The following is an 18,394-nucleotide window of genomic DNA, read 5'->3' as shown; positions in this document are numbered from 1 at the left end:
GCCGCTGCTGATCCGGAGCTCTTAAGAGCCCCGACGCGGGCACCGGGCTGGAAACAAGCGAGCGCTCGCTCTGGGTTTGCGGCCGAGCCAGCCCGGCAGGAGCGACAGCCAGCCGTGAGGCAGGCGGTGACGGCCGTGAACCGCTTCCCCGGCTTGGCACCGCGCAACCCGCCACAGAGCCGCCAGGTCGTTTCGCCTCGTATCGCTGTTGAGCCAGCACCATACTGGGCGTTATATCCATCTGTACTCACTCCGGCTACTTGGTGATGCGGCCAGCCCAGCCGCAGGGCCCCAAACAGCTCGCCTTGCGCCAAGAGGTACAACGCGCCAGTGCCGTATCTCTTCACAAGCTGCTCGCTGGAAAACGGCACTTTCAGTCCCAGCGGGGGCCGTGGAAGTCTCTCCTCGCACCCACAAGGGAACAGCTTTGCAAGACAAGAGCTGCAATGCTCCTCTGTCGTCTGAGCGACCTACCCTGTGAAGGGGCCAGCAACCCAAAATAAAGTGATACCCCCCAGGAGTCCTGTAAATCGGATCCCATAAAGCCTACCTCAAAAACAAAGAGCTCCTTTTGCTGAGCAGGGGTGAGGAGACCAGACATAGCTACTGCTTCTGATGTGGTCTCTGCCAGACTGAATGGGAAACGGGAAGGACCGCGCTGTTGGGACATAAACCCCTTTACAGCACAACATAGGACTGACCCTTCACCTCACCAAAACAAACACTTTCCCTCCCAAGGATTCTGGAAGAATGTGTCATTTTTTAATTCAGGGATTTTGGTTTGGTTTTAACCCTAGTAGAGTAGCATAAGCTTCTCAAATTAGTCTTCTTCAGCAGGCTTTAACTGTCGTGAAATACAAGGAGGACCATGAGACTTATTATATGTCTTAGCAAGATCTCTTAATAAAAATAAAACAGATCAGTCATATATAAAATGTGGAAGAGATTATTGTTCCAAAAATGAGAAACTGGGCCACAAGGCCACCACATGAACAATGCTGAGACTATAGTTTGTGTGGAAGTTCTCATTGCTGTGCTTTCTTTGAAGCTATAAGAAAGCTCCATTTATTGGCCGATTGGAGCCATAATTTCTAAATCATTACACAAACAGGTTACTGGGGGGAAAAGGGTGAGAAGACTTATCTACAAAAGCAGTAATAAGCTAATAACCACAAACACACTACATTCACTCACTGGATATACACACCAGCCACATGCATGCTAACTGTAATCCATTACATGAAGAGCACGGTCCATCCCTTGACTTCACCAGAGAGAATCCTGTTGATAGCCGAGAGATACTTGTGCTCACGGAAGTATTAAAAAAAACCCAACCAAACAAAAACCCAACCTATACACAGCAATGAAGTTGGGATGAACTATTAGACAATACTGCATCTTCAAAAGTAAGCTGACTTTCCGCTTTCCCAAATGACTCTCTACTTCCCTGAAACATACATTCATATCTTAGTATGGAAATCAAATACAAATTAAAAGATTTTGCTATCAGCTTGTGTTTGATCCCCTCTCATTATAGATGCAAAATTTTGTTCCAAGTGTGAAAAATGAATGAAGCTGAAGTTGCTCAGTATTAACATAAGGATAGAGAGAGTAACCCAAGGAAAGGAAAGGGAGTCAGACATAGATTTTTAAATCTACATCTGATTTACTCTAGAATTCAGGCAAATCACTTTCTGCTCCATTTCCGTATTTGTAAGATCCAAGTCTTCTACAGGGGAATTAATTTTTAAAGCAAAATTTGAAGTACTGTCTAAAACCGATGGCTCTGCGTGCATTATTCTAAGGAACCCATTACTCCTTCTGTTCCCCCTCCTACAGAGTTACCTGTTTATTGGGAAAGGACCTAAATGCTAGGTCCTGTACCTTCCTAAATTGTTTGGAATTGGAGAGGGTCTTCTCTGTGTTCTTCAATCTTAGATTGCCATCCCAGCTCAAGAGTCTGAAATCTTCCCTCCCCACGTAAGGCTTTACCACCACAATTCCTGCTTCTCCATTTAAAAGAAATTAACTATCTATTTGGCGAAGAATCCATGTGTTGAATTGCATGTGCCTTTAGGGCAGTTTTTGCTTTCTGTTTTCTAGAACAACAAAAAAGGCAGTCAGCTTGGGGCTGTATTAAGAAAGATGGAAGGAAGAAAAAACATTGCTTTAGCACAGTAGAGTCACTAACCTTTTATCAGCACAGAACTTGTCTCCAATCTTTTTAGAAACCAGACCTCAGCCACATCCTATTGCAGGAGACACAGGCTAGAGCATATGACTGGTGACTAGTACTCACCCCCAGCCCTAAGGAACAACAGCTCTGAACTGACTCAGAGACAGAGAACAAGATAGGACTGTACAGGATATTAGTTATTCTCATGCTGCATGCCAGAGGGAAGGCTCTGTGGCTGTGACAGAAGATGGCAACCCAGACAATAAGAGGAAAGACTAGAGACACATACACAAAGCAATTTTATGAGGGAAGCTAGGAAGACACCAAGTTTACAGCTAGAGGCAAAACCAAATAGTAAACAAGGTTGCTTAGGTCTAGGGCTACTGTACTTTGGCATATGCAATCGCAATCCTTCTTTTTCAGTTTGGTTACTTGGAGTTTCCTGCCCACGTGACTTATTCCCCATGGGCTGTATTTCACTTAAGACAGCTTTTTCCTGGCAGACTACTGTATTGTGAAGTCTTTGGTGGCTTCTACAATTTAAACACTGTGGATTACAGACTGTCACCAATGCCTCCAGCAGACAGATGGGATGTGAGAGCACAGTGATACTACAAGCACTTACAATCGGATTTCCCCGTCCCTCCTTTTTTCATATCAAGGCGCTAATCTCCTCTTCAACTACAAGCCATTATGTTGTGGATTTTGAAGTGCTTATTCCTGATCTAAAAGGCAATATAGATTGAAGGTTGCTGGAGCCAGAATCCAGACTAATTATAAAAAAAGAATATGGACTTCTACTCCATTAACAGTTATTCACAGACAGAATTAGGTATCCAGCTGAAAAACAGCCTCGCTGGAAGAAGAGGTTTTACAGCAAAGTGAGTGGCTCATTTGACTGAGTTTTGACACAGATTACCACAGCAAGAATTGTTTCACCAAACATCTCAACTCAATACCTTAAACTCATAGCAAAGCTTTGGTCTGCAAATATTTACATACTTGTACAACTTTCCTAATAGAAGTAAAAGAACTGTCATATACAGTCATATAAAAGAACTGACAACTGTCAGGCATGTGCACTTGGAGGATCAGGTTCACTGAGCATATAATCATGTCAGGTGGAAGACACTTCTTGAGGTCATCTAGACCCAACTCCTGCTCAAAGCAGGACAAATTAACACCAGATGGCTCAGGGCCATAGAGAGTTGAGTTTTTAGTGTCTTCAAGGATGGCGGTTCCATAAACTTCCTCAGCTCCTGTTCCAATTTCTGACCACTTGTATGATGACATTTTTTTCCTAATGTCTAATCAGAATTTCCTAAGCACCAACTTTTCCCTGTTGCCTCTTTCCTATTGCTGTGCTCTCTGAGATGGGTCTGGTTCCATCTTCTGTATAACCTCCCACTAGATAGTTCAAGACAGCAGAAAGGTCTCCCTTAGCTTTCTCTTCTTAAAGCTAAGCAAACACAGTTCTCTCTCCTCCTACCCCTTGTGCTCCAGCCCTCTGATCTTAGTGGCATCTGCTAGACTCACTCCAGTGTGTCAATGTCGTTCTTCTACTGGGGTATCCAAAACAGGACACAGAACTCCAGATGCGGTCTTATAATTACTGAATATAAAGGAAGACTTACTTTCTCAACCTGTTAGCTTCATTTTACTAATGCAGCCCCAGATGCAGTTGGCCGCCTTTCCCGCAAGGGCACACTTCTAGCTCCTGGTCAACCTGCTTTTGAAGAGGATGCCTATCCCCTTTTCTGCAAAAATGTTTTTTCAGCCAGTACTACTGCATGGGGTTATTCCAACCCGGATGGAATACCCAGTCACACTTGCCCTTGGTGAACTTAATAAGGTTTAGTTCAGCTCATTTCTCTTGCCTGTCAAGGAACATCTGAATAGCAGCTGTGTCCTCCAGCATATCATAACCTACCTGATAATCTACACTGCTCTTGATGGAAGCAGCTATTCTGAAAAAACAAGCTCCTTACCTTTGTAGAAGCAATAGATTTTACAAAATGTATTGCTTGATTCCCTTTGGTCTGAACATGCTACATGCTCACGTTAGCAGCTTTCTGAATGTCTTACGAATACAGAAGTGTTGCCTCTATTTTCTTCTATGGGTTTGAGCTCCTTCTGGCATCACCCAGGATGCATCAAGCCCCATTCCGACTGGTTCGGTCAGTGCAAGACAGGAACATCAAGAGGGACATAGGCCACAGAAGAGAACTTAAGATGCATTTGAACTAAAAAAACCACAATGCATAGGGGCAGTGCAGAAAGGCACAGACTGATATTGAAATGAGACAACAGGAAATGTTACAATTCAGTTCAACAAATGCTGACAAGGTTCAGATCAGGAATGTTTAACTATTTTATATTAATAAGAAATCCTGGGATGAAGCATCATAATGGAAATCCTTTCCAAAACTTTGTTCCGTTACAGATCAACATTTTCGTCTGACACTGGATGGAAACAACTTTTCTTGAAATAACAGTTTCTCATCACATGAGCATTCTTCTTTGGTTGGTTGTTTTTTAAAACCAGTACTAGACTAATAAGGATAGTGTAATTCATTGTCAAGAAATATTTACCATGATTTCTCATGAGAGTTAAAAAGGGATCAAAAGTTTTGTCACAGAATAATTCAAACAGATAAATCTTACGGCAGATTTCAAAGGCTGATATCAAAGCAATTTTATGTAGACTCTCTTTATACAGTAAATAGTTACATATAATATGCATGACAAAAATATGACAGTTTCAGTATTTAATATCCAATCTAAACATAAGTATTTAAAAGGAAATATTTTTACAGCATTTCAGTAGTCACTTAGCTCAGTAGTTAGTTGCAATAATCCTTAACGTTTTCAGGAACTGGATGGAGCTATAAGCACAAAAACTCCCATTAAAGTTAATACATGACAAAGTTCCACTGCAACCCTCTGAAAAGCAAAGAGTTACATTAAAAGAAATTCAGACACTGAAGTACATTGAAATGTATTGTGTCCTACAGTACAGTTTGATACTTTACTGGTCAGAAACATGATGGTAACTTCAAAAGGCACTCTGAGTTAAACTACAGTAACTCTGGTCCACAAGCATTTTAGAATCTTGGTATTGTATAGTAGGAAAAAAAACCTATATTTACTCAATGTAAATTGCTTTAATCTCCGTCCTAGCCCCAGAGCAGTGAAATTATATTGCACTTTAAAAATATTCTGTGTAGGCTGTGATAAAAATCTAATATTTACATGTTGTGTTTGTTAAAGAACAATGCATTACTTTGTAAAATATTTTAAGAATCAAGTTTTAACACTTATTCTTGTATTATTAATATAACCAGAGGCTACATCAAATATATATGTTGGGGGTTTTTTTATTAGCTCCTATTCTAGAAACATTTTTGGTCCTTCAAAAAATTTGTTATGCTGCAATTCACATTCACAACTGGTATCAATGCTTGCCTGAAATTGCAGTAGTTAGAATATTTACATAAATAAATACATAATTTCTAAAGAAGTAATAGCTTTGGAGTTTTGTAAACAAACTGCTGTGGGAAGTCTGTAACAAGACTCAATTTGGCATGTTATGACTTTAATTGGCAATACTTTACAGTTATACAACCTCTGCCAGGGTAGAAAACAGTTTGGTAGGCACATCTTATAAATCAGTCTGGAAAAAAGACCCAAAAAATACTGATTGTTCCTTAGGTTGTATGAATAAATAAAAATGATCAAAGAGTAACATGATCCACTGAAACAAAAATTGACGTTTATGTGATCCGTAGAGGGGGAAAAAGAAAAGCAACTCCATTCTTTTTTAAATACAACCTAAAGGAAGTGAACAAGCCATAAATGAATATATGATAACCAAGATGTACAGGACACAAAAGTTGGCAGAATACAATGAGCATTATAAATTTATAGAAATACTGATCTAGACAGAACTGGTGTCTTAGCTGTATCTCACCAGAAGACAATCATCATTCATTTTTCAATCCAAATTTAAAGAAACATTCCAAATCTGTGTTTGATAAAACAAATTCAGTGTGAAGCACTAACTCCGATGAAATTTTGCTGACATCTAGGTTGCCCTATGTTCCTGTTAAAATGGTAACGTAAAAGAAACATAACAACAGATGTACAGTTATGCCATTTAAATATAAGTACATGTAAATTCATGTTCTAGACATTCAAATGATGTCAGGAGGTCTCATAGCCTGTGTTGGATATATTTTATATAGTACGGTTGTAGTTTACACGTTCAATTTCATGACATACCCAAAGTGCTCTACATATGTACCCCTGTGCTTCTCTGTAGTTTTTTATTCTATATACAATAGCTTTCTTTTGGTTTTCATCACTAAAAACCAATGGTTTGAGAGAGCAAGGAAAAGCTACTTGCAGGCTTTTGTGGAAAACACAGGATTTGCTCTTTAAGAGTGTTATTGATTGATGAAATGATTAAATGTTTCTGTTGAAAACCAAGAACCACGTTGGTAAGCTTGCTGTTAGTAGAGACTAAAAGCTGTCACAATATCTAATCTAAATGCCTAGTCTGTGTAGTTAATGGAGCCTTCAAAGGGCAATTGAAAAACCTTCAGTTCAGAAGCCTACCCTTTCTCATTGCCCACACAGAGAGATGTTTCTAAATTTGGTAATGAAAATTCCTCTCCTTCCCTCCAAAGTAGAGAATTAGAGGAATATCCAGTGCTACACCAAATTAATCTTCTGTCCCACCACTAATAAACTGCATACCTTGCAAGCAAAGGTCAATGTTGTTTGAGAGGAAAAAACCAAAAATTAATATAAAGAATTAATATAGCTCATTAAATAACTACAGTGTGATTTGTCCATAAGTTAAACAGTTAAGCTGCAACTTTATCATACTTTATCGTATATGTTAAACATAGTTGTAACTGAGTTAACAGCCACATTTGCCTTTTTCTTGCTCCTCATTCAGTTGTTCTGTAGAGCTGTGCCCATTGGAGCGCACTACCCCTTCTGGGATCCAGGATTTATCCACACACCGTTCCATGCGCTTCATAATGAGGTCAAGCAGAGTTTCAATGGCTTTGCTTACATTATTCCCATTAGCTGCACTAGTTTCAAAATACGGTATTCTGCAGGAGACAAAAAAACCACAAACTCACATCACGGTTTATATTCATAGGACAAAAAACAATACATGATTAATGCCATATACTTAGAAATCACACAAATGCTGTTAATGTGACTCCGTAGCAGAAAGACACTAAGTCATCAGTAAACTGAAATGTAAAAGAAATTAATGAAATGGCTGACTCTGTAGGTATGGCAGAAGGATAAGCTTTAATTGACATAATGGAGTCCACAATTTACAGAGGCACTGGTCAGTACGAGTTCCCAAAGTTATGCTCCTGAGGTCTGTTTTTTTCAGCTCTGTTCCCAACAAGAGATGCAATTACTTTATATGGCCTTGTGTGCTTAAGTGTTCTCCTTACTGATTTCTATCTACATCAGCTAGGGAGTCATTGCAAGAGAGGGAGCGCAAGTATGGACTGCAGACAAGGCAGTAAAGACTCCTAATGTGGTACTCTTATCACTACGAAAGGTGACTGTTTCTTCTGTTGACACTTCAGCTATAAACTCTTTTACATTAAAAAATAAAAAATCTCAGTCCTCAGACCACCTATGTCTCTGTTAACAAAAGTTTCTGGGCACCTTGGTATTGAAAATACATCACTAGTTTTCATTATTGTTGTGGATCAGGGTGTTTCCATGGCAGGTCTGTAGGCTTTGACCTTCTGCGCTCAGCACTTCCCACAGGGTGGTGCCAGAGCGGCTACATTAGTGTTACTCCCCAAGTGACTGATATAATCACTTCATAATTTTAAGTATTTCTTACTTAATTTGCAAGATTCAATGAGTCGTCAAAAATACTATCTTACTGTCTCAGTGTGTAGGTCTCGTACAATCATCTTCAAAATACATCACTTACCACTACAAGGCCTTTCCACAGAAAGAGGATATTCACTATCTCACACTTTTGTTAGCAGAAGACTGTTCACTGCAGCAGGATTTATCTTGCTTCCCCTCAGGAGTAAGTGACTCTTAGCATCTATCCTGTCTCATCTCTACAGGGCAGAGAACTTTGTAACTGCCTACAGATTGGATGTGACCTGTAACTTTGACTTTTAGCTCCCTATTCCTAAATTAAGTGGCATTTTCAGCCACAAAGATAAGCATTTCATAAATTATTTTTGGAAGTCACATGCAAAGAGATCTCTTTCAAATCTTTAAGAAATGGCCACATGCCATATGCTGCTGTTTGAAAGTTTTTGCTCCTCCACAAGCAGCTTGTTAATATGTACTTGCTGTTGTGTGTGTGACACGGACTTCAAACAAGCATTTTCAAAGAAGGAAAAAGTAGGAAGGTAATATTGCACTAAATCCATTTGTCTCTAATAGACAGATTGCTTCTGATTTGCCTCCAATGATTCTTCAAGGTCAAGGAAAGCTAATTTGTGACTGCGTGATAGGAAACAGCATGGCACAACAAGACTAGACCTGCAGAACAAGGCAGTTAGCACTGAGGACTGAGTGTTCACACTATGCATGTTTTGCAGGCTTTACTTTGGACCAGCTCTAATCTATTCCTCTGGACTGAACACAGATTACTGGTTGGAGCACATTGTCTAGTTTAGTTTTCAATTGAGAAGGAATCCTGTTCACACGCTAAAAAGCTGCTCCACTCACAATAAATGGATCAGAAGGTTTGCTTCAAAAGTGCACTTCTAATCCACACTGAAATGCAAATGTAATCCAGAGATGAGACCCATGGGAGAGTTAATGGGATATAAGAGTACTATGGGATTAATTAGTATCTGATAGGAACAAAGATTTCACATAGCTCCTTTAGGGACACATGATCTGTGCCTGTAGAGAAGGGGAAGGGCAAGGCTACCCTGTCTTCCTGCTGGTCTGACTCCGTTTTCAGACTCACTGGATGTCTGTGAGAGTGCAGATGCCTGCAAGAAAACATGACTGACACCTCTGAGGAAAAGTCACTAAGAATTGACCTAAGGTACAGTCCTAACAAAATTGCTTGAACAGTTGAGGGAAGACTGAATGGAGAGGGAGCAGAGACTGCAGAACTGTGGTCTGGACCAGAACTGCTCTTCTGTGGAAAGCCAGCACTCTGTAAGCAGACTCTCTCAACTCTTGTGAATGGGTCCTGAGGCTTTTAAAGAAACTGAGGCCACATGTTTCTATGGCAATGCCAGAGACAACAGCTACCCTACAACAAACTTTTGCAAAACAACTCAGCTTGTAAATTAGAATATCATTGCATGGTGTTATTTCTGTTTTCCCTGAAATCTGATGTGACACTCATCACCTCACCAAATGCTCTTTTGGATTTCACTTTGTAAGACACCTGGGTTTTCTGTGCCCCATAGAGAGCCTCAGCACAGGCAAGAGCAAAGAATTAGACCCCCATCATTCACCTGCCTCTCCAGCTATATAATATGTCTTTTCCAGAATGTTTGTGAAAATTTACTTAGTTTACTGGCAAGGAAAGAAGAAGATTAACCAATTTCCAGTGCAAGATTAGTGCAATACTAAGTATGAATTTTTAGGCAGTGCACAAAACATTATAATCTCTGACAGAAAAAAAGATTATCATACACCGGCCAGTTAAGCATTCTAAAATGCTTATTCTCACAATAACCTTTCAGTACACAGAAAAGGCATTACAGAAAATATTTCACTCTGCTTTAAACACAGCAATAACTGGAAGGAAGTTACTTACCCGTATTTTTCTGCAAGTTCCTTAGCCTCTTCTTCTTTCACCATTCTTTGGTCTTCCAGATCACTCTTGTTTCCACATAATACAATGTCAGGGTTTTCACAATATGCATGCATTTGTAGCTGACCTAACAGCAGCAACAACATGAATAGAGGCCACAACTTACTGTCACACATAAAGCTCACTAAGAACACTACCACATTTCAGGAGACACAAAGTCCTTCAGGAAAATGACTCTTTGAAACAAAGAAAACAAGTATGTTCTCTGTTATCTCACAGGACTTCTGCTATTGCACTGAGGAGCCAGATAACAGGTGAACATCCACTATCATGTATGCAGTGAGAAAGCCAGGGAACAAGCCAGGGGAGCAGAAGCCTGATACAGTTTGCACAGAAGCTGTGTATTTGTAGCTTAAGGAGTTATGCTCACTAAGCATCTTCAGTGAGCTGCCAGGAAAGGATATACTTCCCTCTCCTCATGGATGATGCAGTTTGGGAACTCCTTCGGCTAGATACACCAGCCTAGTAACATTTGCCTTTCATTAAGTTTTGCTGACAAAGCTTCAGGTGAGTCAAACTGGAGTTTTGCATAGGCTTTCCGCACACTTAAATTACTGAATATCACCAGAGCCAGGGATATGATGTTCTCTCAGCTTGCTTTTATATATATATGGGTTAAGATTCAAGTTCCACAGGCAAAGCTGAATTTCAGGTAAGCACTAGAAGCCACCACTAGCAGCTATTACAATTTTGAATGCAACATTTACTTTCTTTTACTGAGAAAACTATAAAAAACAGTATTTTCAGTTCTCTTTCTCAGTGAGACTCCATCTTTACAAACATAGCCCATACAAAGAAGGAAAGAAAAAAGAAAAAAGAAAGAAATGCCATACTTATCCAGTTCCTGACATTCAGAAAGCTTTGCTCATTTGTCAGATCAAAGAGTAAAAGAAACCCCATGGCATCTCTGAAGAAAGCCGTTGTCAAGCTACGAAACCTAGACCAGCAAAATGAAATTAGTTGGCTCATCTGAGAAGTTACTTTGAAAATATAATTGCATACAGTCATAAAACTGAGGTAACTTAAGACTGAATTAACTAGAATGAAATAATCATCATAATTGTTTTGCTGATGTAGGGACTGCATAACAAGAATTGCTAACATTACTATAGTCTAATCAAGGCCTAAGGAAGTCTAGCAGACATTTCACTAGAGCGTGAGAGCTTTACACAAAGTCTTCTACTATAAAGCATGACTCGATCAAGATTCAGACATTAAAATAAGAAATGAAATTCAAACTTTGAACAGAAATTTGTCCCCTATACACATCAGTTCTTGATTTTAAGACTATCAATCACTAGGATGCTAGTCTTTTGACAGACAAATAGGAAGGAATCCTTGAGATGATTTCACCTGTCTGACTTTGCCAAGACCTCAACATATTTACAAAAATTTATGGAAAACTGAAAAAAGAAAAGCTTTAAAAGCATCTATATGCATTGGCCATGAAAAAATAAACTGGAAGTTTCCAAAAGACAAAAAGCAACAATTACAGTTTTAATGTTCTACAGTTGTAAATTACAGTTGTAATTTAATGCGTATTCATAGGAAACTTTCCATTGCTGTTAAAATAAGTGCACTTTCCCATCTTGAGTCATACAATTAAAATGCATCAATCAATAAAGAGACTTCATGTACTCGGTTCCATTTGCGTCTAGCTTGATGACAACTGCCTTACTTGCTAGGTGGGGGGTGGAACATACCTTTCCTGCCCTGCAGTATCCCAGAGCTGAAGATGTATCCTCTGTCCTCTGCCACCAACGCCATCTGGCCCATTGGGTCTATACACCTGTAAAAGGTAAATTTCCAAGACTGAGTGTTAGCAGTCCAGCTTCTATAGAACACAAAATAACTGACATCTAAGATTATTAAATGCACCAAAAGTAGCATTGCCAATGCAAAGATCCCAACTACAACTCAATCCCTCTGCTTGACAAGACAAAAGTAATTTAAGTTTGCATCCAATTGAATATTTAAAAATAAGGGTAAAAGTGAAACTGGAAAAACAGTATCCAATAGACTATGGACTCCAAACAGATATTTAGAGCAGCCATTAAGTTTCAATAGACAAGCTTAATTTTTAGTATTTTGATTTTCTATTTTTCTGCTATTATCTTGTATTGTGTTCAAATTGAAATATAATTATAAGAAAGCAACGACCAGATCATGCCATCTGGCAACATATTTGTACCACTAACAGAACCTCATTAGCAAACAGAATATACTCATAAAGATACGGACATCTCTTCTTAGCTGCCAAAACATTGCTGAAAAAGAGCTTAGGGTAGATCTTACATCATAGCTTAAAAAGCAGAAATTGGATGATAATAATAAAAGCTGAACAGTTTACTCAGCATGAAAACATAAATAAGGGCATCTGTTAACTTTGGAAGGATCAGATAAAAATAGATTAAGTTCTTGTTTAGAACACTTCATGTTAGGTCATCTTCTTTACCTTCAACTATTGTTGTACGTAAGATTAACAGAATTACAAACGTATCTTTAGAGACACATAAACTTGCTGAATTTGTGGATTATATGATTCAAGTTGTGAAACCTAAATCTTATCCTGAATTATCAAATATGCTGACTGAGTAAACCCATCACGTTTACTCTCCCACAAAAGGAATACTAACTTATTCAAGAGACCAGTTTCACACTTCACTGAGATATTTCCTCCTTGCACTACTGAGGTACATGACATCCATCAAAAGCCAGTCTGCACAATGCCCATTATACCATCCAGATTTCTGGACACTTGGGAAATCATCAGACTACACTGAAAGGCATTTAATACTTCTACATAAGAATGAAAAAAAACTTGTGCCAACTTAATTTCTCAGTGCAGTGAGGACCAGCATCCAATTGGTTATCATAATGCAGTGCTCAGCTTCATATCAAAAGTACGTTTGCCTAGTTTAATAACAATTCAGGGGTTAAAAAAAAAAAAACCTACCTTATTTTTCACAATTCTTCTCTGGTAGTGGAAACTGCTTAGGAAGCCAGATCAGCTCCATGTATCATGCTACCCCATTTCATTCATAGTTTTAAAACAGTTTTAAAATCAACATTGCAGTCTCTGTTCACTAGCACTTCAGTTCACAAACAGCAAAAACATTTTTACTACAGCCCAATCCTTCCTTGCGAAGAGAGTTCAGCAATAAAAGTGCTACTCCAGGTACTATGTGCAGAACTCGGGGAGTAGATAACACTCATCACTTCCTGAGCAGTAAGAAGTGGTTGCTTAGAATCAGCTCTTCTTACTTTAACTTTGAGGTAAATGGAGGGGACAACACACAACAATGACCAAAATAACGAGGCAAAATGAGATCAGTTCCTTGTCACAAGATTAACTACACAGTAACTACTGATTGCAAGCCTACACATAAGGATTGGCAGGTCTGATTTTTTAAAAATAGATTCTAGCCATCACCAAGACAGATACCATTTTAAAGTAGCACACTGTGAGAACTCACCACTCTCTTTTCCCGAAAGTCAATGCCCACTGTTGTGATAAATTTGGAATTAAATTTGCCATCTGTATATTGGTAAAGAAGGCTGGTCTTTCCTACGCCAGAATCACCAAGTGCTAGAAATTTTATGAGGTAATCATAGTCCCCATCAGACATAGTGAGAATTCAGGAGACACCTTAAAAAGCAAAGCAAAAAGGATTAGTTAGTCAACAACTCTGCCAAGGCTTCTTCTGACAAATATTTAAATCACTACTTGAACTACAAAGCATCCAGCAGTGGGACCAGTTCTGTACTCTTTTATACTGCTTTCACTTAAACTCTCAGTTATGCCAATTACCAATATCAAATTCATCTGTGACTGAAAAAGTGCATAGTTAATTTTATTACATTCCTCTTATTAGAAAGAGAAGGCAACACAATTTTAAGTTCTTCAGGAACAACTGAAAATCAAGGTCAAAGTATTTAAGACATCTGGAACATGAACTGCAGAACCTGCATGGAAACATACCAGGAATGCAATTCTGACCTTATATTCACTGTGACATTATGAACATATGCAAAAAAAAAAAAAAATCTTTTTCCAGACTGCCCACTATATTTAAATACAAATTACAATCATGTTCTATTAATAGCTATTTTTCAGTCTTGAAAAAGCTTTTTCATACAAGGAGGAAAAATAAACAAGCAACATTTTGTTGTTGTTGGCTTTGCTGGTGGTTTTTTTGTTTGTTTGTTTAGAGGGCCAACTTTCAAAGTTTTTAAAGTTTTTATCATTATGCTAGTTAATAATTTAAACTAAATCTTGATCCTGAATTGCCATTAAACAACGCACACATTTTCCCACGGCCCATACACATTTAAGAAATTTCTCTCTATCCTTTTTGTGCCTTTGAAAAAATAACCATATTAGATATAGTCTGATCGAAGTGCAGTAACAGCTAGAATGTATAACAAAAATCACTGGCAAATTTCATGTATACTAGAAAGAGTGATGCAAGTGCACTAGTACTTTCCTGCTGAGTAGCTACTGAGCCTCTCTTCCCCAAAAAAAACAGCAGAGAGCTGCCTTATGTTGTGTTCAAAGACATGAACATGAAAAGATAAGCCTAAAATAACTATTCTAAAAGCAACATAAAACTGGCATTAAATTGCCTCTTATGAAGGAGGGAATAGATACCAAAATACAAAAAATAAGATAGATGATGAAATAAAATACAAAAAAAAAAAAAAAAAGAGTAAAATCTCCTCTTTCAACTGTAAGTATTTTTGGAACTATTTGTAGCTTGAACAAGATAAAATTATTCATTTCAAGTCAAATGCTGCAGTAGTTTGCATCAATGGCAAAACACCAATTCATTTCTTGAATATCAACTCACAGCTTAAGGTTTGGAACAAACTCCCTATCTCAAGTATGTGGGCATCAATCACCGTCATCATTAAGCTAAAACCATAACTGTCTTTAAAGCTTCAACTTGATATTAGTACTGCTCTTGGTTACAAGACAGACGTGTAATTAGTCAACTTAGCCATGACTGGACTTAACATGATCAAACGCAGACAACGGTCAGATTTACACCCAGATACTCTCCAACTGAAAAGTCAGTGGAAAGCATCTGACACTTTTTTGCCATTTCCGCTTTTGAAGTCAGCCAAGGTGTATTTTACATTATGCCATCAACGACAGTAAAACCTTGCAGTTTTAGGTGACAGAGTTGACACTCACTGCCACGCCACAGCCAGCTAATACACCTTCCACTGTTGTGTTTTAATACAGAGTTTTGCAACAGAGTAAAAAATTGAAACAAAAAAAACCCCACAGTAATAGTTACCAGTGAGCTTTTTACATAAATACACCACAACTGCAGGGCTGCATCTACCACGCAAGTCTGAAGGAGCAGCATATTCAAGTAAGCAAGTTGAACAAGCAGCCACACACTGACATAAGGACATTTTTAGAAGAAATTAAAAGCCCTGATCCATTAGACACACTCACACATACCAGCAAAAGGGGTTTTGTTTTGTTTTGTTTTTAAATCCTCCCCGCTGTTGGGGAAGGTAAAAAAAAAAAAAAATTAAAATCAGATCGCCTACCTTGTAGCTCTACAAAGTCTTTTCATTGAAATGCACTGGAAGAAAGGGAAAAATACTTTAAAAAGCAAGCAAGGAGGTTTTTGCTAAAGACTGGATTGGATTTAGACTTCAACTTTTATATGGTGTTTCTCTTGCCTTCATATGTTCTCCAAGGACAAAAGGCTGTATAAGCTCCCCCTCTACTCAAGTACATGTTCTTTCAGCTTCAATACCCCTAAATTAATTGTTGCATAAAAAGGCTTAAATGCAAATCTTAGGGCCAGTATATTATACAAAGACAAGCTAGCTTCATATCTTTTACTATGCTACCCCACCTGTGCAGAAGTATTTGCCTTGTCTTGCTGGTATTTTGTTAGCTAGTTACATAGAACATACTTTCAGTAACAGATACAAATGACAGTGCCTCCTAATCACTGCTAATTTATGTTGTAAGAAAGCTAATTTATCACACGCCCTGTGCAAGACCTTACAGAGGAAGAAAGGGCGCTACAGCTCTTACTTGGAGCTGTAAGAAACTGTCATGGTTCAGCTGCACCCTTCCATTGGACAGAGCTGGATGAAAGCCCTGGTTAAAACAGAACAGTCAAGGTTAGACCTTGGGGAAGTAAACCTAAAGGTATTCCTAGTGTCATATATGATTTGTAGAGTACCTGTTTGGACAAACATGCCACATCATTTGGACCACTTAAACCTCAATTCTCCATATGGCTGGTAACAAATATAATTTGCAAATGACTGATGGAGGACTAGAGGCCCTTCACAGAAGGGCACAAAAATGCCTTCTAAAGGATTTGCTTGAGAAGGAAATTTTCTCCTTAGGCTTTTGAAATGCACACACCTTTCACTGCACCCCATAATGTCAATCTATTATTCAGATATCTCTAGGGAGTGGTTCTTGTGAAACCCTGCACAGTTAACCTATCCTTGCAGACATGCAAAGAGCTATTTTCATAGCAGTTTCAAGCCTTGTCCTCCTCCCTGTACAAATATTTAAAAAGTGATCTCCACCCTCTACTTCGAGACCTGCAGTCCTACTGCCCAGACACATCCAGCTCCACATAACAGAAATAAGAATAAATTCACAGCACAGTATATTCATAGTGAAAACTGCTGTGGAGTTTCTAAGTCATGGCCCTGCTACTAAAAACCCATCCCATTTTTTCCTTCTAATTTTGCTTTTTTTTTTAATTAGGCTTTATAGCTTCCCATGTTTCAGTCTTTCCTTCCACATTTCTGTACCTTGTATATCAGGAGAGTAGGAGGTAGAAAAGGAAGACTCAGAGAAAAACTGATGATACAATTAGAATTCATCAGGTTACCAGAAGAAAAAAAATCTGAATTCATTTTAGAATGATCATTCCCAAATCTTGTTTTTTAGAGTAGGAACTCCTTGGCTGAAAAAATTCACTGATGAACACAGTTTTAGGCTCCACATCAAGCCCACCAGGGTTTGCCTTTTGCAAACCCCTCCTTAAATCCCATTCAACTCTGGCTTTGCCCTTCACCTAGCGTGCAGATGGACAGGGGCTATGAGCAAGTGCTGGGAAAACTCCACTGGCCTTTTCCATAGCTGACAGGACCCCCACAGCCATCACTTAAGCTGTGCCTGTACAGCTGCAGCTCTGGAGCCTCCACATACACACACATCCAGATTGTGGCTTGTCAAGAAGGGATGCTCTGCAAAGCAAGTGCTGCTCTTGTTCAGTGTATTTCCTAGCCCAAGGTACTTTCACATTAACAGGCATCAACATTAACAGGCTCGTATTTTTGCCTCCAATGCTAAAACATAAATTAACGAAATTGGCTTGGCATGCAGGATTTCCGCTGTGCAGTATGGGGACAGGGAACATGCTTTCTGAACCGGCCTTGCACAAAACATGCAACTCCTGTGCTGCTACAGAGCTGATGGAGGGGAGAAGGAAAAAAGAAGGCGGCACAAAGAGATGAATAAATGAAAACACAAGCCCCCCCCCCAAAAAAAAAGCATTGAGCTGCAAATAAAAATGTGTACACACACAGTGTAAAAGTCAGGAAATCTGAACATGCTCTTAATCAGACAGTCCTCAAGCACATCAGTTTAAAGTAAAGTATACCACTTACCCCAAACTCTGCTAAAGGAATAGTTAGGGCGCACTGGAGATAGTACTTCCAGTAGGAGTATTTTTCTAGCACCACCTCTTTAGCACACAGCCAAGAGGCTTACGTGTCACCTGTCTGCATTCATGTTGATAGGTGGTCAGAGATAAAGAGGTGTGCCTCATGTCTCCATGTCTAAGGAGGGTCCTGCCTGACAGCATGGCTGGGAAGCAATTACACAGTTCATATGGCCCATTTATTCCTAGAGGCAAACAGCATTTCAGAAAAGATTTGTGCATCACCTACCTAGGAGCAGACCTAAAGCATCTGCTAAATCACCCACGCGCCTTAATACAATTACATTGTTCCTAATGTGTTTTCATATAAAAATGTAATACTGATGGAGTATATGGATCACAGCTGTTTGGTTCCATTCATAGCTTTACATCCTTTTCTCTCAGGTGCAAGGAGGATACAGCAATCTCTAATGCAAACTACCGTTTTCTTTCTTTCTCTCTACAGACTCGAGGACACTGCGCTCCCCCATGGGTACCATGGTGAAAGCCATCTTTACCATAGATTTCTAAAGAAGAGAAAAATCATTCTTTGGCAAAGACTGAAATATAAGGTATTACATCTGACATGACTTCAGACCTGCAACACCAACCCATTTCACAGAGAAGCAATACATATTTAACAGAGGAAGCTTTCGGGGCTGGGGGGGGGGG

The 18,394-nt window shown here is 39.1% G+C and overlaps 1 protein-coding gene across 6 annotated transcripts in view; it reads right to left on the bottom strand.

The window, feature by feature from the left end:
• Positions 1–4,929: 4,929 nt before the first annotated feature.
• RAB27A (RAB27A, member RAS oncogene family) overlaps positions 4,930–18,394 on the bottom strand; it is a 34,923-nt gene continuing 21,458 nt past the window's right edge. For 5 of the 6 annotated variants that reach the window (XM_010571809.1, XM_010571803.1, XM_010571806.1 and 2 more), the window contains 5 exons: positions 13,502–13,674; positions 11,729–11,814; positions 10,859–10,962; positions 9,969–10,092; positions 4,930–7,299 (listed from right to left, as the gene is read on the bottom strand). In XM_010571809.1, the coding sequence (XP_010570111.1) occupies positions 7,101–7,299; positions 9,969–10,092; positions 10,859–10,962; positions 11,729–11,814; positions 13,502–13,654 (666 nt within the window). In that variant the 5' untranslated portion in view covers positions 13,655–13,674 and the 3' untranslated portion in view covers positions 4,930–7,100. Of the gene's footprint in view, positions 7,300–9,968; positions 10,093–10,858; positions 10,963–11,728; positions 11,815–13,501; positions 13,675–15,590; positions 15,626–18,394 lie in introns of all 6 variants that reach the window. The other variant, XM_010571808.1, reaches the window with a different exon arrangement.

The sequence above is a fragment of the Haliaeetus leucocephalus genome, unplaced genomic scaffold (assembly GCF_000737465.1).
Source record: "Haliaeetus leucocephalus isolate CR32 unplaced genomic scaffold, Haliaeetus_leucocephalus-4.0 Scaffold339, whole genome shotgun sequence".
Lineage (NCBI taxonomy): Eukaryota > Metazoa > Chordata > Aves > Accipitriformes > Accipitridae > Haliaeetus > Haliaeetus leucocephalus.
Note: the sequence above shows the minus strand (reverse complement) of the source record. Positions and strands in the feature narration are given on the sequence as shown.